The sequence below is a fragment of the Rhineura floridana genome, chromosome 1 (genome assembly GCF_030035675.1).
Source record: "Rhineura floridana isolate rRhiFlo1 chromosome 1, rRhiFlo1.hap2, whole genome shotgun sequence".
NCBI lineage: Eukaryota > Metazoa > Chordata > Lepidosauria > Squamata > Rhineuridae > Rhineura > Rhineura floridana.
In genome coordinates this window covers 176,352,726-176,372,433 of record NC_084480.1, presented here as the reverse complement: position 1 = coordinate 176,372,433, position 19,708 = coordinate 176,352,726, and the positions used below count along the sequence as shown (strand labels likewise).

At 41.7% G+C, this 19,708-nt stretch overlaps 1 protein-coding gene across 12 annotated transcripts in view; it reads right to left on the bottom strand.

Moving 5' to 3' along the window:
- Window positions 1-19,708, bottom strand: part of SYNDIG1 (synapse differentiation inducing 1) — a 57,029-nt gene that overhangs the window by 11,805 nt on the left and 25,516 nt on the right. For 5 of the 12 annotated variants that reach the window (XM_061587555.1, XM_061587626.1, XM_061587565.1 and 2 more), the window contains exon 2: window positions 12,698-13,243. In XM_061587555.1, the coding sequence (XP_061443539.1) occupies window positions 12,698-13,168 (471 nt within the window). In that variant the 5' untranslated portion in view covers window positions 13,169-13,243. Of the gene's footprint in view, window positions 1-12,697; window positions 13,244-14,160; window positions 14,231-14,300; window positions 14,333-15,207; window positions 15,301-16,908; window positions 17,074-19,248; window positions 19,334-19,708 lie in introns of those variants that run through there. The other 7 variants (XM_061587591.1, XM_061587609.1, XM_061587582.1 and 4 more) reach the window with 7 other exon arrangements.

Sequence of the window (19,708 nt, the reverse complement as noted above, 5' to 3'; positions counted from 1 at the left end):
TATACCATGCTGGCTCATTTATTTTCCCCTCCCTTCAATATTTGCCTTCGTTCAAATTTGGAATTTGTAGAACATTCTCACTGCTCAGGCTGAATTAAAAATATCCCCTCAATTTCAGTCCAAGAACAGATTCTTATTTCCCTGATGAAAATGAAAATCTCCCAAATATCAGTATTCTGACTTGTATAAATCACTGCTATGGTGAAAAACTCTTAAGACGTTGCCAAGAGTGAACAATTGAAGGTTCAATTGAAGATTAACTGAATAAAAATTAAGGATAAGTACACAAAAGAATTTCAGAAATTGGCATGAGGCAAGGTAACAAAAAGCATTTATGGTAAAAATACAAGTTAGGAGGAGTTCTAATCTCCATTTTAGAAGAACATGGTTATTTAAACAGGGTGGGGAACTTTTTTCAACCTGAAGACCACATTCCCTTGGGAGCAACCTGCCAGGGGCCACATGTGATTGGTGGTTTGGGACAGAGGCAAAAATAGGTGGAGCAACAGATGCAACTCTCACATTTGGACAATAGGCTACATTCCTCCCCCCCCCCGGTCTCTCCAAGCAAGAGGCAGTATCACACTTCAAGGACACATTCCAGCCAGGCAAAAGTACCTGCAACAGATGCGGAGCAGGGCCAGTGAAGGAAGTGGCCTAGAGAGGAGGCATGGCCTAGGGCAGCCTTTCCCAACTAGTGGGCCACCAGGTGTTGCTGGACCACAACTCCCATCAGCCTCAGCCAGCATTGCCAATGGTCAGGAAAGATGGGAATTGTGGTCCAACAACATCTGGTGGCCCACTAGTTGGGAAAGGCTGGCCTAGGGAGAGTCAAGAAGGCCAGATAGAGAGGCCTGGAGAGTTATATTCAGCCAGGTCTGAGGTTCTCCATTCCTGCTGAGTAGAAAGTACACCAGGCACACCAAGGATATTTCCAAGGAAAAGTCACTCAAAGCAATAAATCAGCTGCCAGCAGAGAGGATTATTGCCTATGAGAATCAGTATCTAAACTCCAGATTGCAGGTAGTTACCATATTGCCAAGTAAGCAACTCAGAGGCTTGTAGAGAAAGACTTGGAAAGACTTCCTTTATTTTAAGGGATTTGAAATTAAGCCATGAGGGACTGTGGTTTTCTTCATTTTTTATCAGACTGATTGACTGGCGGAGAGAATGAGAAGAGCGAGATCATTTCCATTGACTGCCTTAACTGAATTAAGCAAGCCAGCCGATTAAATACATCTCCAAGTTTTATACAGTCACCTGGACAATAAGAGCCAACAGACTAGATCAGAATCAATAAACTGAAGCTCAATCCAGATTAGACTAAGGAGCTGCTAGTGAGTGGTTCCCTAGACCGGATTTGGGGGTGTGTATGGGTCCTGGCCTGCTCTGGGTGGGGTTACACTCCCTCAGAAGGAGCAGATGTGTAGCTTGGGGGTACTTCAGGATCCATTACTGTCACTTGACGCACAAGTGGCCTCAGTGGTGCAGCAGCTTTGACTGGTGGCCTAGCTATGCCCCCATCTGGACAGGGTTAGTCTACCTTCTGTTATCTATGCTCTGGTAACCACTCTAGGTTACATTCTTGCAATGCATGAGGCTGCCTTTGAAGACAGCTGGGAATCTGCAGTGGGTGCAGAATTTAACAGCCAGGTTGCTGACCTGGGCAAGACAGTCTGAGCATATAACACCAATTCTGGCTCAACTGCCCTGGCTATCAATTAGTTTCCAGGCTCAATTCAAAGCGTTGGCTTTGACTTAGAAAGCTTTATGTGGCTCAGGACCCAATACATCAAGGACTGCCTCTCTCCAGATGAACCAGCTGGACCATTCATCATCCTTCTTTGTGTGACCTCTCTGAGGGAGGTGCAGAAGGTGGTGACATGAGAATGGGCCATTTCAGTGGTAGCTCCCTGTTTGTGGATTGCTCTCCCCTGAGAAGCATGTATGGAACCATCATTCTCTGTTTTCACGCACCAGGCAAAAACATTATTCTGTAACCTGGCCTATGTTTTTAATTTGGGAGGTTAGTTAATTATGTGAGTAGCCTTTTTTGTATTCATCCTTTAAGTGGAGTGGGTAGGATTTGTTCCTTGAAATATATTTTTCGATTAGTATTTTAGTTTTTGTTTATTGTTGTTTTTTCTAGTTTTAATGTCTTTCTTTTTTATTGTGTAAGTTAATTTGAAACATCTTAGTGCAAAAATGCTTAATAATAATAATAATGGGGGGTATTCAGTGTTAATCCTACTCAGAGTAGATCTACTGATGTTAACAGACATGACTAACTTAGGTTCATTAATTCAGTGGGTCTGCTCTAAGTAGGACTTAGCTGAATACAACACAACAACAACAACATAATAATAATGGAATACAGGAAAGCACAAAAGCAGGACTACAGCTGATCATCAAGAAGACTAAAGTAATAACAGAAGATTTATGTAACTTTAAAGTTGACAATGAGGACATTGAACTTGTCAAGCAAGGACTACCAATACCTTGGCACAGTCATTAATCAAAATGGAGACAATAGTCAATAAATTAGAGAACTAGAAAAGGTCCGCAAATGCAAAGATGTATCACTGAACACTAAAGACAGGATCATTCAGACCATGGTATTCCCAATCTCTATGTATGGATGTGAAAGATGGACAGTGAAAAAAGCGGATAAGAGAAAAATCAACTCATTTGAAATGTGGTGTTGGAGGAGAGCTTTGCTCATACCATGGACTGCGAAAAAGACAAATAATTGGGTGTTAGAACAAGTTAAACCAGAACTACCATTAGAAGCTAAAATGATGAAACTGAGGTTATCATACTTTGGACACATCATGAAAAGACATGATTCACTAGAAAAGACAATAATGCTGGGAAAACAGAAGGGAATAGAAAAAGAGGAAGGCCATTCAAGAGATGGATTAATTCCATAAAGGAAGCCACAGACCTGAACTTACAGGATCTGAACAGGGTGGTTTATAACAGATGCTATTGGAGGTCGCTGATTGATAGGGTCACCATAAGTCGTAATCGACTTGAAGGCACATAACAACAGCCCATACAGCTCTGGTGACCTATCATTGCACTTCAGTTCTTAATTATTTTTGTGTGTGTGCATGCTGATGTCAGTGGTACATGTAGATAATTTTAGACTCTGGACTTAATGGAGGCTCCCTCTTTAGATGGCAACAGTACTTCACTTACTTCAAAATATGGTAAGCCAGCTCTGCTGAGCTGGGGCCCTCCTGCCCATCCAACTAAGAAGAAGCCCTGAACTTCTACCCAAAGTTGGGCCCTGAGGGCACCACTAGCTGGCATGATAAAGGAAACCCTAGTTTTTATTGTGCTTTAACAAATATTGGCTGTGTGGTGGTGTGTAGATTTCTATTTCCCAGTTATAGACACAAGAGTTCGCAGTCATATTAATCTTAGGCATGCCAAAAGAAGACCATTTTCTCTGAAGTAACAGTGATTTTTCCTAACCAATCAAGACAGGGAGAAACAAAATGGAAGACCTTATTTTTGCTATTTTTGATTACTTTTTGTTCTTGATGTGCATTTTAATAATGCTAAATAATTTGGGAGGGGGAGATAGGGAGAAATACATTTGGTTTCTCAGTTTCTCTTGAGAATTGCATTTTAGTTATGAGGAAGAAGTTATGAATCAGAAGGGAGCAGACCATCTCAAAGCATAGCCGCTAGCTGACTACAACAATCCCAAGCTCCTGTTCTGAGTATTCAACAAAGAACTCAAGAAGTTCATGGGAGGCAGGAAAGACCCAAATTTCAACATGGTTCCCAGGCCTACAAAAGCTGTCCTAAAATTCCATGTCTGGGATCCCGTGGGAACCTTCTTGTGAGATTTGGGTGGTAATTTGTGTCTGTTGGACCCTGGGTGAGAGCCAGAAGGTTGAAAATGTGGAGTAGGGAAATTTGAAGGAATGGTTATGTATTTGTTAATTTGTATTATGCATGAATTATTTGTATTCTGGTATTATTGTATATATTTATTTGTTGTTGTTTTATTCTTCTGTACACCACTTAGAGATATTTTTATACATATTAAGCAGTATAGAAATAGACTAAATAAATGAATAAAATATTTTTTCAGACCTGCAGTGTGATTGTTTTTTGCTGTTGCAAAAATTATTTTTAAAAACCTTAACAACTGCATAAAGGAAGAGAAACAGCATCCTAACCTGCCTTATTTTATTTTATATTTTACGTATATTTTGTAATTTGCACTCTTGTTAGTGTGGAAACTTTTGCTGGCTGAAGAATGTATTGCGGGCATTGTTTGAAGTATAGGGGCAGGTCCTTGGAACAACATTAGGTAATTAATAAAATTGTCTGTCAGGGAATCTGTATTTGAGCATATTGGAGATGACTGGACATCTAGGCAAGATTAATTCCTGTGTAAATTGTAAGGCAGTACTTAAGCAGTTTAAATGTGCTTTCTACCAAGATCCAGACAGTACAGTAGACTACAGCCAAAGTGAAGCACTTTCAAGTCTCATTTATTTCAATGGATGGCTAAGCATGCATTTAAATGTATTCCATTAAAATCAACTGGATTTAAAACTGTTTCATTTTGTTTGGATTATGCTCTATAAGTGAAGAATGACACCTTTCCTTCCAAAATAAAAATTAAAACTCACACACAATTTTTTTCCCTCATTTGTTTAAAAGATCTCCAGCTTACATATATTGTGCACAACCTTGCCTAGACAGACAGAATGAAATCTTTTAGAAAGGGGTGGGAAACTGGATCTAGCTTGTGGTCCAGATCCTTACCTCCCCTACCCCCTGTGGGCCAACTTTTGACAGGTGATTAGATTGCCCACCTGTCATTCACCTGATGTCACTATCAGGTTGGGTGACTCATTTTCTGCTCCAAACCATGTAGTCAAAAGATACAGGGCATTGCAAGCGCCAACAATCAGCTGATCAGCAGTGCCTAGAAACCCCACTTTCAGCAAGGAGCCACGGCTTGACCTGCCCCGCACCTGATACCATATATTTTAGGACTTTCCCAAGTGCATCCTACAAATACAAAAACTAAGGATGCAGAGGAAGAAAGTAGTTGTTGAGGAAACTTTCAGTGGGCTTTTATGACTTTATTTATACTTACACTTCACTCATACACTGTCAGGCCCCCAGGCAGGCAGCTGCAAACCTGCCTCTGCCTTCTCATTTGTCAGCAGATGCAAGTCATTATTCAGCCACTAGAGCTGAGCAAAGGCAATAATAATAATAATAAATAATAAAATTTTATTTTTAGGCCGCCTATCTGGCCGAATGAACGGCCACTCTAGGCGGCGTACATAATTAAAAATACAACATATAATACAGTTTTAACATACAAGAGAGTTTTGGCTGGATCCATCAGCCTAGCCCTTGGAACAACACAGCTGAGTTCACTCAAGGGTCATCTCCTTTAGAAGTAGGCTGGAAGGCCAAAGAAGGGTGTGATGTTCCTATATTAATGTATATATGGTAAGTGTTAGTTGTTTAGAAGATACATGGTAAGTGGAGTAAAAGAGGGGGAGTGAATGGGCAGTAGAATGCGAGATGATTGGCTGAGTGTTTAAAATGGCTGAATGTATAAAAGGAAGAGTGAGAGTGGAATCTGGGGGGGGGAGAAGAGAAAGAGTGGATTGCTTGGTGGGGTTTGAGAGAGTCGTTTACCAGGAGGGAGGTGGAGTTCGGATTAGTATTGAGTAAAACCATATGCTTATGTGCCTTAAGAAGAAATCTTGTTAATCTTGTTAGCTTTGTTATCTTTAATAAATACTTAATTTGGTTTACCAAAGGCCTGATCCTTGGCTGGGGTTTCACAGACCAGAAGGGAGGGTAAGGTAATGACCAAGGCTGAAGGGGAACTGTAACAAATGGTGGCAGCGGTGAAGAGAATAACAATACCAGAATTCAGAGTCTCTGGGAATACTAGTATTGGGACGTTACTGGTGATTGCCTAGCAGGGGGATCTGTTGAGATCTGTGCTAGAGCGGGGAGAGAAACCATAAGAGAGTGCGGTCCGGACTGGTGGAGTCCCTGGTGGTGCCTAGTGACAGGCAGTAGCCACGCGCAGGTAGGAACCTGACAGGGAGAGCCAGGGAAGGACGCATCACACGTGGTGTCAGTAGCGGTGGGATACGAACAACAGAGAATCCAGATACGAACCAAAGAGAGTCCCAAAGACACGTGGTGACAAAGGAGACTACATCACTGGTGTTGGCTGTAGCAGTGAGATACGAATACTAGACAATCCCTAATAGTTGTGTGGCAAACAGAAATAACAAAACAAGATTACTTGTGAGAGTGACTGGCAAAGAGTGAGTGAACTCAAACACCATGGCTGAATACATAAAAATGAAAAGAGAGGAGCTGGTGGAGAAGTGCATAACATTCAATTTACCTCACGAGGGTAAAGGGGTAGATGAATGGAGGGTAGCACTTATAGGATTTGCTACTGCCCAGCAAAAACAACCTGTCAGAGAAGAGACCCCGGAAGGATACTTAAGCAATCCCGCTTATATAGAGTACCTGAGAGAGAAGTTGAGGAGGGAGGCTGATGAGAAAGATAAGCAGCGGGTCTTTGAGGCTGAGGAAAAAGATAAACAGCGAGAGTTGGAAGCTGAGAGATTGAGGATGGAAGCTGAGAAGTTGAAGATGGAAACTGAGAGAATGAGATTGGGGTTTGAGGAGAGGGAGAAGCAACGAGCATTGGATGCTGAAATACAAGTAGAAAAGTTAAAATTTGATAGAGAGAAATTTCACTCTGAGGATACAAGGAAAGACAGAGATGGAGCAAAAATAAAAATTACTCCAAAGGACTTTGCTGTCTATGAGACTGGTCAAGATCCTCAAATTTACCTCAGCACCTTTGAAAAAGCAGCTCAGTTGTGGGGGCTACCTGAAGATAAATACATGCAGTATTTATCAAACCTGATTAAAGGGGAATTGGCTGAGGTATACCAATATTTCCCCTCAGACAGGCCCGTCACCTATGCTGAATTCAAAGAAGCAGTGTTTAAAAGATTCAGACTGGGGCCTGATTATTTTAGAAAGCTTTTCAGAAACTGCCAGATACAGACAGGGAGGTCTTTTGTGGAACTGCGAGCAAAGTTGATGGATATATTTGGAAAGTGGATGAGTAGTGCCAAAGCTCAGTCAGTGGAAGAGGTGAAAAGCCTCATGATACTGGATCAATTATACCATCAGCTACCACCAGAAATAAGGCTCCTGGTCAAAGACCGTTCCCCTACATCTGTGCAGGAGGCCGCAGAGATGGCGGATCACTTCGCCTCCAATAGAACTGGCTGGGTGGGGAAAACATCAAGAGAGTTTAAACCCAGACCATATAGTGCTGGCAGAAGGGATGTGGTACCACAGCGAGTGAGTCCTCCAGTAAAATCTGAAGGGCACAGGACACCCCAGAGTGGATCTGTGTACCCTAAAAGTGAGGAGAAATTATGCTACAAATGTGGTAGACGGGGCACCTACGTTTTCAATGTGAGGTTGCCAACCCCATTAGTAATCCTGCTCAGACAAGGGCAGTGAAAACAGAGCCCAAGGCTTTAGAAACAGCGAAAAAGGTTCAGTTCTGCCAGATAAACTGGACAGAAGTAACAGACCTTGATTCAAGTCTGAGAGAGGAAGTGAGTGTACAAGGGGCAAATTATTGGGCATTGCTTGATACTGGTGCCGCTCAGACATTACTGGGGCCAGATTTAATAAAATCTGAAGAAATATTACCTCAGGAAACTGTGACTATCCAAGGAGTGAGAGGTCAACCAGAAAGTTTGCCTGTGGCCCTGGTGGATATGACTTGGAGAGGCCGAGAGGGCCGATATAAAGTAGGCATTAATGCCCAGCAACAAGAACCAGTAATACTGGGAAGGGATGTAATGGGAGCCCAAGGAAAGATCTATGTAGTGACCAGACAGCAAATTGGCAGAGAAAAAGAAGCCATATTAAGGGGGTCTGAAACAAACAGGGTGGAATCTGTTAACCAGCCTCAGGTCACCATAGCAACCACTAGCAGGCCTGCTGAAGAAGACAAACTGTATCAAGTGGTCTCTGGGGAAGAAGCAGATCAATTCAGGGAAGAGCTGCATAAAGATATAAGTTTGAAGCAGATAAAGGAACAAGCCCTGACCCAACAGATTCCTTTCACTGACAAACTGAGGAATCAAGTTGTGTGTGAGAATGGGATTTTATATAGACTATGGTTGCCTGCTGAGAGAAAGGATGAATGTGAACCAGTGAAGCAATTGATAGTACCTAGCAAATACAGAACCAGATTGCTAGAGGTAGCCCACGATGTCCCATGTGCAGGACATCTGGGAATAAAAAAGACCAAGAGGAGATTGGCTGCACATTATTATTGGCCAAATATCTCCAAGGATGTAAAACAACATTGTCTATCTTGTGGAATATGCCAAAAGGTGGGAAAGAGTGGAGTAAAGTCCAAGGCACCCTTAAAGCCCCTTCCTATAATTGGACAACCCTTTTATAGAGTGGGAATAGATTTGGTGGGCCCTTTTTCCAAACCCACAAGGCATGGCAAGAAATATCTAGTGGTGGTGGTGGATTTTGCCACCAGGTACCCAGACGCAGAAGCACTGAGATCTGTAGAAGACCCTGTAGTGGCAGAGGCTTTATTAAAAATCTTTATGAGGCTGGGTTTCCCTCATGAAGTGCTGACAGATCAAGGCAGTGTATTCATGGGAGAAGTGATGCAATGTATGTGGAAATGTTGTGGTCTAAAACATCTAAAGACCACTACTTACCATCTCGGCACTAATGGGCTAACTGAGAGATTCAATGGAGTTTTGAAGGGCATGATAAGAAGCTATGTTCAAGATCACCCACAAGACTGGGATGAACGTTTGGGATGCTTCTTATTTGCATACAGAGAAGTCCCTCAGGAGTCAACAGGCTTCTCACCCTTTGAACTAATGTTTACTAGAAAAGTGAGGGGACCTTTGGAACTGCTAAAAAATTCATGGGAAGGAACTCTGGGAGAGTACAAAACTTCTGTAGTAGATTTTGTATTGGAATTCCGCAATAAATTAACATCAATGATGGAAGTAGTGAAAGAGAATTTGAGTCATGCACAGGAGAAGCAAAGTTACTGGTATGACAGAACAGCCAGGGAACGTGTGTATAATGTGGGAGATATGGTTATGGCGTTCATACCCAGGAAACATGACAAATTACAGGCTAACTGGGAAGGACCATATACCATCAGAGAAAGGCTTGACACAGTGACGTATGTAATTACCACAGACCAATTAAACAAAAGCAAAGTGGTTCATGTAAATATGTTGAAGCCTTACCATACCAGGGATGCACAGGTGTTGCAAGTTACCTTATTCCCTGAGGGAAGTGGGCCTGAACTTCCAGATTTGGTACAGGAAAGCAAAGACAAAGGAGGGGTAGATCAAGTGGAATGGTCAGAGGAGGTGAAGGAGGAAGTAAAAGAGGAGATTCTGAGAGTTTTGAAAACCTATAGGAATCTCTTTAGCAACAAACCTGGCCGAACCAGTATAGTTATACATTCCATTGATACTGGAGATCATGCCCCAATCAGATCTGTTCCGTACCGTGTGAATGGGAAAGTTTTGAATGAGATCAAAAAGGAGGTGGAAGATATGCTGGAATTAGGAGTGATCAGGGAATCCATCAGTCCCTGGGCCTCAAGTATTGTCCTGGTTCCGAAAAAAGATGGAACAACAAGGTTTTGCATTGATTATCGGCTAATCAATAAAATTACTGTCCCAGATGCGTATCCTATGCCTAGGGTAGACGCAATGTTAGAGTTATTGGGGGCAGCAACCATTATCTCTACACTAGATCTCTGTAAAGGATTTTGGCAAATGGAACTAGACGAGCAATCCAGAGCCAAAACCGCCTTCAGTACACCAGATGGGTTATATGAGTTTGTGACCTTACCCATGGGACTAAGGAACTCACCAAGTTCATTTCAGAGGCTAATCAATACTGTGTTGCGAGGCATGTCAGATTTTGCAGTGGCCTATATCGATGACGTGGCCATTTTTAGCAAGTCGGTGCCTGAGCATGTCCAACACCTGACAACAGTATTGGAGGCCTTAAGAAAAGCAGGCCTCACAATAAAAGCTAAGAAATGCCAGTTTGGACTAAAGGAAGTAATCTATTTAGGACATAAGGTGGGGAGTGGGAAAATCACCCCCTTATGGAGCAAGGTGAAGGCAATACAAGCGTGGCCGATCCCCTTAACCAAAAAACAAGTAAGGGCATTTCTGGGTGTGGCTGGATTTTATAGGAAGTTTGTGAGAAATTTTGGGAAAATAGCAACCCCCTTGCATGAATTAACAAAGAAGAAGTGTTCTGAGCGTGTGGTATGGACGGATGAATGTCAGAAGGCTTTTGATCTACTGAAGCAAGCCTTGTGCCAAGGACCCATATTAATAGCACCAGACTATGAGAAACCATTCATCGTGGCTACAGATGCGTCGGACCTGGCGCTGGGAGTCGTCTTGCTACAGGAGAGAGAAGGCACCAGACATCCAGTGGCATACCTGAGTCGCAAGCTGACGCCGAGGGAGAAAAACTATTCGTCGGTCCAGAAGGAGTGCCTAGCGGTCGTGTGGGGACTGAACAAGTTGTGCCCATACATGTGGGGACGAAGATTCACAGTGACTACGGATCATCGGGCCTTGTTATGGTTGCAGACTATGAAAAACCATAACACTATGCTGCAGAGGTGGTCCTGGGCCCTACAGGACTATCAAGTGGACTTCCAGTTCATAAAAGGCAAGGACAATGTACTGGCCGATGGACTTTCCAGGCAAGTGGCTGGGACTGCAGTGACGTGACCAGATGAAGGAACAAAAAAGACATTTTCCCTATAGAGACTTTTATTTGTTAACGCGACGTATAAATCCTGGAACAGGAATAATACTCTGCTGTTGTTTAAGGGGGGGGGGAAATGTGATGTTCCTATATTAATGTATATATGGTAAGTGTCAGTTGTTTAGAAGATACATGGTAAGTGGAGTGAAAGAGGGGGAGTGAATGGGCAGTAGAATGCGAGATGATTGGCTGAGTGTTTAAAATGGCTGAATGTATAAAAGGAAGAGTGAGAGTGGAATCTGGGGGGGAGAAGAGAAAAAGTGGATTGCTTGGTGGGGTTTGAGAGAGTTGTTTACCAGGAGGGAGGTGGAGTTCGGATTAGTATTGAGTAAAACTATATGCTTATGTGCCTTAAGAAGAAATCTTGTTAATCTTGTTAGCTTTGTTATCTGTAATAAATACTTAATTTGGTTTACCAAAGGCCTGATCCTTGGCTGGGGTTTCACAGACCAGAAGGGAGGGTAAGGTAATGACTAAGGCTGAAGGGGAACTGTAACAAATGGTGGCAGCGGTGAAGAGAATAACAATACCAGTATTCAGAGTCTCTGGGAATACTAGTATTGGGACGTTACTGGTGGTTGCCTAGCAGGGGGATCTGTTGAGATCTGTGCTAGAGCGGGGAGAGAAACCATAAGAGAGAGCGGTCTGGACTGGTGGAGTCCCTGGTGGTGCCTAGAGACAGGCAGTAACCACGAGCAGGTAGGAACCTGACAGGGAGAGCCAGGGAAGGACGCCTCACAAAGGGCTCTTTTCCAGAGACACTGTGCAGGGTGAGGGGTACAAAGTGGCAACAGGCCAGGAAGAAGCAGGGACAGCTGTATTCCTCAGCTTGCCTCTGCCCCTTGCTGCTCTTCACTGGTGGGGACTTCTGGGAGAGGCAAGGAAGAGCAACAGACCCGACGCCCATTCTTTCTGAAAGTGAGCAGAGGGTGAGAAGAAGTGCTGCCAGTTAAACTGGGCTCATGGAGGAAGGAATGTGGCCACAGGACAAGCAGGGGTTGCTGCCCACAAGACAACCGGAAGGCAAGTAAAGGGGTAGTGACTGGCAGGCTGGAGAGGTGGACCCCATGAGGTGAATGGAGATCCAGAGACCTCTAGGATCTGGACCCTAAACTGTAGTACATGGACAATAAAGGAGCACTTATAAAGGTCATTGGAGTTTTGGGTTCTTTGGTGGGAAGTGGACTGGATTCTAGATGTTGCAACATGCCCCTCCCTGGAGAACCTGTCTCACACACACCATTTTAATTAACAACATGACATCATGCAAGCTTAATTTAAGTACATGTATTGACCACTCTGAGCACATTTCAACCATATAGATTCTTCCACACTGGTCTAATGAAGTTTTAATGGAACACACAAATAACAATACCAATTGTAATTCACAGACACTACTATATCAGTGGTGTACCTGATTTTTTAAAACTAATTTAAAACATATTTTAAAATGTGCAGTACTTTTCAAAACAAATTCACCACTTAAATAGGGAAGCATTCTCTGACTGTGCATAATTCTGCTATGTCTCTTCACTGGGAATATTTGAATGAGCCAATCATGCCTGATGAAGAGATGTAGCAGAATTACCCACCTGCAATGAAGACCAAGGGGAAAGATGGGAGCCCTGAGCAGCAACTCATGCAGAGAAGAAATGGACAGCCACTTCTGTGGTTGGGTCCTTTGTGCTCCCAGCAGTCTTTAATTATTTAAGAATTTGTTTCGTTGGCACACTAATGGATCAGACCACATTGTTTTGAGAACCCCGGCAACAGATGTCAACAAGAAGACTTCCCTGACCTCTAGTTCCTGAAAGTCATCCTCTTCTTCAGCGTCATAGGAAAGAGTATGGATCTTGATCTCATCTGTGGAGAGACTGACAAATCTGCCATCAGGATATTCCAGACCATCTTTGGTAGGTGACCTATCCTCAATGAAGGTAGTTTCACAGCATTCCGCACTCACACTTTCCCCCCACGATCGCAGCATGCTCTCCGAATACAGGATGATGTTTGGGTGATAACGGGACTCCACTGTCTGTGGCAGAGTATTGGGATCAAGGAGCTGTTGAACTGGGTCATTCATGGGGTAGCCTGGAGAGTACAGAGTACCAATCTGCCGATTCTGATACTGGGGTGTGGGGTACACAGACACCAACCCCTCCCTGCCCTCGGCTATCAAGTTTCTTGTGTTAATCAACCCATTCATCTTCTTGGCATCAGCAGCTTTACTGTGCTTGAGCACACTCTTCTGCTCAACTAAGCCATCCATCCTTTTCCTCTACAGTCTCATTGAAGTGGACTCTTTGTGGATGATTATCACATAGAATTAATAGATCTCATTTTCCTGAGGCGTGGGAAGAAAAAGAATGCAAATTAACACAAATACTCTATACTGATTAACTGATAAAAGATCTTAGAGGCTAAAAATAAACAGCCCTAAGCCTTACATATAACTTTTCCTGGGCAGTTTGCTTTTTTGTGAAAATGACAACAGTTAATGAACTGGAGATAGAGCTGAAAATTATTTCACAATAAAAGAGAATTCTCACATCACTAAACAGCTAGTATAGCAAAGTGAGTAAGAGGCAGAGGTGTGAACCAGGAAATCTGTGGTTCATACCTAACTAAATGCACTTTGACAAGCCATTGCTCTCTCACATTCAGCACTCCCACCCCAATCTGCAAGGTGAAAATAATACTGACCCCCTTGCAGGGTTGTTGTAAGAATTGCTGAGATAATGTATGCAAAGGACTCTAAAGCGCTATAGAAATGCTCCTGTAATTAACAGTACTGTTACATCTCTACATATGGCCTTCATAGGCAAGTTTAAAATATTCCGTTTAAATTAACTGTAGCGGAAAATGCTATACAGGAGGTGGATTATACAAACTTTGCAATTTTTAAAAAATGGATATTGTTTGCAATTGACTGATTTCAATTTATTGTTAAGACTTATTATTAGTATTTGTAATAAATATAAATAGTATGTATTCAAGGAGAAATGAAAATCAATACAACACCAAAATAATTTGTTATTTAAACAAAAATCAACTGTATTATCAGAGAAATTTGACATTTTCTGACTGGAGTTTTTGCAAAGTGACAACTTTGGCAGTTAGATTCCTATTGCTTCCATCAATGTTCAATTTGGCTAAAATCTAATCCAGTGGAAAGACAGAGCTATGTGTTTGTCGTCAATTATATTATTGCAGACATGCTTCAAATCTTTGAACTTTTAGTTGGAAATCAACATAGCATACCTCAGTGAAGCATCCATTATGTACATGTGACAAACAGAATACTAGGCTAGAGGGACTGCTGATTTACCACACACTACCCCTACCACACATTTATGTTCTAACACTGAACATTATACAAATAGAAATATTTACATGCTTACATAAAAATGGGAAGGGAGAGTCAAGAAGTCTGCTGTTGTGTGGAAATGATAATAATGAACTGGAGATAGGGCAATAAGCTAAATTTTAGCAGAGCCTATTTACATTGCATTAGGCACAGATTTGACACTAAAATGCCATAACCTGCTGTGAACATAAACTAATTTGCAGACTAATTTATCAGGCAAATCAGAGCTCAGTTTCGCACAGGTATTAATCCTAATGCTTAAAAATCCCTTTATAGGTACAGCTAACACAGGGAAGATAAAGAAAAGTGTGCTCTAATTTTATAGTCCCAAATTACAAAGGGTTTAATCATGTATGCTTGAAAGTAATTTCCGTAGACAACAGTATTCTTCACCCTTTTATAAATGGGGAAAAATACATTCCTGTTAAGGTTTTCAGATCAAGTCTGGTAAAGGGTCCCATTTAAGTTTGAAGCTGAGAATGCTCCACAGAAGTGGTTTCTCTTCCCATAGTGCAGTAGTGATGGGTGAAGTTTGCACTTTATGAAACCTCTCTCTACTACACCAGCTATTAAAGGCATAGGGCCCTTCCTTGAGTGGGACTGCTGTACTTTGGCTCTTTATTTATTTATGACACTTGTATCCCATCCTTCATTGTACGACCCCAAGGAGACTAACAACAAATACATAAAACTATCAATAAACATTAAAGCACTGTAGCCACTCATCAAATCAGATTAAATATCAATAATTTGCCATTTTTTCTTTTTACTGCTACCTCCTCAGCATTCAAAAACCTGAAGAGAGAGGCAAGTCTTCTGGTAGTACCTAAAGATAGTGTTAGCATTGTGGCACAATTCTGACCTATCACCTAGCCTGTCCCTTTAAGATTATCCAGGTTCTCTAGTCATCCATCATGTATGAGTAAAGGTGCCATGTCTACCCTCCAGTACTCAAGCTTGTCTTCTGCCAGTGAAGCTGATCACCTCCAGGCAGTAATTAAAATGTTGACAACTCCCATCTCCTTGACTTTGCCACCTTGCTTGCTTCCTCCTCTAGCCCCTAGATGTTTTCTGTACTATGTGAAACTCTTGTGATTGGCTGGTCAGAACCACCTGTCAGAGTCTACCTTGTCAAATGTTTGAGGACAACCCTAGCTTTATGTGAGTATCCTACTCCTAGGCTCAGTTAGTTTTCTGAATTATTTTCCTTAAAGCACCATTCTGCCTTTTCCTTTTGATCTCTTGCCTCTTATACTTATTAGGCCAAAAATCTTGCAGTTTAAGAATGTACCTATAGCTGCAGGCACTTCTATCAAACATTAAAAAGCAGGGAAATTGGATGACTATAGGGAGAGCAGGAGACCCAACCTCCTCTCCGAGATATTGTACTGGCTTACAAATCTGTCAAAATGCAAACATAATTTGGGTTGGTCTTTCACATTCCAATCCACTTCCCGTGCAGCACTTTATTATGAACAAAATACAGCTGCCTGAATTCCTATCAATTATAAACTTTTTTTTAAAATGCACATTTAATAGCCTGAGACATATATTAGATTATCTAGGGTTGCCAGGTCCATGGCTGGGCCTGGCAACCAAGAGGTCTTCTGCATCTTTAAAAGTTGTGCAGGGGGAAGGGAGAATTCCACCTTGTGGTTTTTCCCATTACAGAGTTACAAGAACACCTGCACTTGGCTGACTTTCTCTTCTCCTAAAGATACAGGATCAGTCTCAGGCCAAGAACCTGGCAACCCTAAGATTATCAGTATTTTAAAAATCATAGCATTTTACAGCCTAGCTGGGGTACTAGAACTGTTAAAACAAAATGTTAAAACTAAGAGATGCAGCAAAACAGAGGATATTCTACAGTAGATACAAGTAGTCCTCCATCCAAATTTAAACTGAAGCAGACCCTGCTTATTGACTAAATTGACTACATTGGTTTCAAGCCAAGTTGTATTTTAGAACACTGGTTGTTGCTTCTTACTGTACATGCGGTACATTATCATAGACTTCAATGTTAATTTTCTTAAATTAATTTAAAATCAGCCATGCGTTTTTTAAAAACATTTAAACTCTGGAAGGTGAAACTCACAGTATGGGGCAAGGGCAGTGATAGGATTACAGGTACTCTAGGAACATGTCTGATTTTTAATTAATTTCTATAAATTATGACAACCTCTCAGAAAAAAGTCCACCAGGCTTATGGATTTTTCACTCCCAATTTTCACTTTAACCTGTGGATTCTCTGTGTGTGTGGGTGTATCACCATGAAAATTTACAAGGTTATTAAGCAAGCAGTATAAGGTTTATAATCTTTTGTTTTCCAGTGTGGTTATGGGAAGCAGCAGAATGGTGGTGGTGGTGGTTTATTTTTAATTTAACATGGTGGAATGCAAAAAATCCATACACGCTATAATATACATCCATGACCATAGCTGAATAAATATACTTCATAAAATTTACTGTTGGGGTTCTTGTGTGCATTTGTGCCAGACTCAAAGGGATATTTCCCCCTCATTATTGGATTATTTGGCTTTACACTAGGTGTGCATATCAGTGGGATTTGATAAGAGAAAAGCAAGCTACACTGGGCTCTGATGAGAGACTGGAAATCTGGATGCTGTCTGCTTCCCATTTACCTTGCACCCTCAAATTTCATTTTCACCCAGGATTAAAGAAAACACAAGAGAACCTCTAGGGCAGGGGCGGCTGATCTGTGGCTCTGCAGAAGTTGTTGAACTCCAACTCCCATCAGTCACAGCCAGCACAGCTAATGGTCAGGAATCATGGTAGGAGTTGTCCAGCTATAAATGGAAGGCCACAGGTTAGCCACTCATGCTCTAGGGAGAATGCATTACACAACTGGAGAGCTAGTGCTGAGAAGGCTCTTCAGGAAGTCATAGGCCCCTAGACCTCACCCAGTGGTGAAACTATGAGAAGAACCTCCCCATCAGATCTCATTCTAAAGTAAGAATGCAGGGCTGCAGCCAAATTAGAGTTTGACAAAGTATGTATGAACGGAAAAGGAAAGATAAACAATAAATTACAGCACCAACACCTGTAGCTCGACCCTAACGGTCCTGCCCCCAAGAACCAGTACATATTGCCAGTGAAATATTTCAGAAAGGAGTGGTGAACTATTCTGAAAAGCAAGCAGAGCTAAGTGGATATCACAGGCATAGGGTTGCCAGGTTCTTGGCCTGAGACTGATCCTGTATCTTTAGGAGAAGAGAAAGTCAGCCAAGTGCAGGTGTTCTTGCAACTCTGTAATGAGAAACACCACAAGGTGGAATTCTTCCTTCCCCCTCCACAACTTTTAAAGATACAGAAGACCTCTTGGTTGCCAGGCCCGGCCTCCAAGAGGTCTTCTGTATCTTTAAAAATTGTGCAGGGGGAAGGAAGAATTCCTCCTTGTGGTTTTTCCCATTACAGGGTTGCAAGAACACCTGCACTTGGCTGACCTTCTCTTCTCCTAAAGATACAGAATCAGTCTCAGGCCATGGACCTGGCAACCCTACACAGGCATGAAGTGCCTAGCTGATCATTTCTGACCAATGCTGCTGATTAGTTTTGTCTGTTTTGGGGAGCAGCAGCCCAGTATAATGCACAGAGCGATTTTGGTGAGTCTGCTGGCAATTGTGTTCGCCATGATAAACATTTTCTTCTATGGTTTCTCCCCCCCCCCATGAGAAGACTCCTAGTCTGGGAGCACACTAGTTGCTTACAGCAAAGCATTTCCATTGGTCATATCTGGAGGGGGAATGTGTGATCAGTTGCAAAATCTCTTTGGAGCTGAAAATGCCCACTAAAGCTGCTCCCACCAGGTTTTACAGTAAAAAGGGGCGGGGTTTAACTACTACCATTGTGTGCCCCAGTTTTCAGAAAAGAGAAGTGGAGATGCAGAACAGTAAATGTGTCTCTACCCCTAAGCTGAAAGAAGAGATATAACGGGAATTCTTAGAGGGATTTCTTTGTTGTAAATATCAGGCTAAACCACTCCCCAAATTGGTGGGGGGGGAGCTTTTGTTGCTACGGAAGTCTTTAAATGCTAATCTGCTCTCCCAGTTTTGCAATTCCGTTGGGGAGAACTATGGTAAAGTAATTATAGGAGTCAGCACTCTTAATAGCTCTACCATTGCTGCTTACCTTTCTATTTCCCCAGATCTCTATAGTATTCTGAATATTAGCAGTTGGAAAACTGCTACTTCTAGCCATGTGATTTGCTTAAATGTTCCTGCTCTCTTTTATTACTCAGATATGGGCAACCTCTGTACCCTTGGAAGCCACTCTGTTCTCCAGACATTGGGGCAGGGAACGGAGCTGTGTTTTGTTGTATTGGTAGAGTCTGTCATGACTGATCAGGCCACATGATAAAGTTGTTATCATGTAACAGAAAGGGCTTCATGGGTATGAAGCACATGCACTCAGGCCCATAAACACACATATTTATAAAGCTTTAACATTAATGTGTGCCATGTGAAATTGTGGGTGCACATTTTACCACAACTTGAAGGGCCACTAGGGGGCAGATAAGATTGCTCTATGGCTACCAGTTGGCCGTTTCAAGTAAAACATTCTTCACACTAACTCAGTCAATGCTATAATTTGTTCCCTGCTTCTACAGGGCTAAGAAATGCTTCACAAAAAATGACATTCCTACATGAAGAACCATGTACCTGCCATAATCTGTAATGATTATATATATATACACACACACTCTAAATATAAATATGAACATATTTACAAAAAGGAAGGGACTTTTAAATATTATTACCTGTTCATTAAGTCTAATAATTATTCTTAGGCTCCCAAGAATACCAATTATCAGAATAATTCTAGAAACATCATTCTTTAAAGTGCACATTGTATATATCATCAATTGCCAACATAAAAATACCATTACATTTACAACACATGTCCATAATTCTACACTCAATAATACATCAAATTAATAATTATAACAATTGTCCAAATTATACCTTCTTTTCAGATACGGCAACCAATTTTCATGGAACATTCTTATCGATTTTCTTTCTCGTCTCAGTCATTTTTGCCATTTCTGCAGTACACTTACCACACACTTCAGACAGCCCTCCCTCTTTTAAAGAAGGTGCATTATTGCCCCTCCAGTTAAAGGAAAATTCCAGACTAATTCATGATATATAACCTTCACTGCATCTCAGATAACTAACAGCATAACTAAAGAATCCAAGGTATTATATATAAAATCACTACACGAATTGTTACTGAATCTTCCTCCAAGAGTAAAAAAAAATTGGGAGACCATTAAGTAGGTCAGCAATTTGCATTAACTTGAGCATATATCCAACATTAACCCAGCCCATTCTCATACAATTTATTTATCAAGCAGATATTAAATACAAATGTTAATATATTTTATAATGATTTCTTCATATATTTAAGCATGGAGATAATACT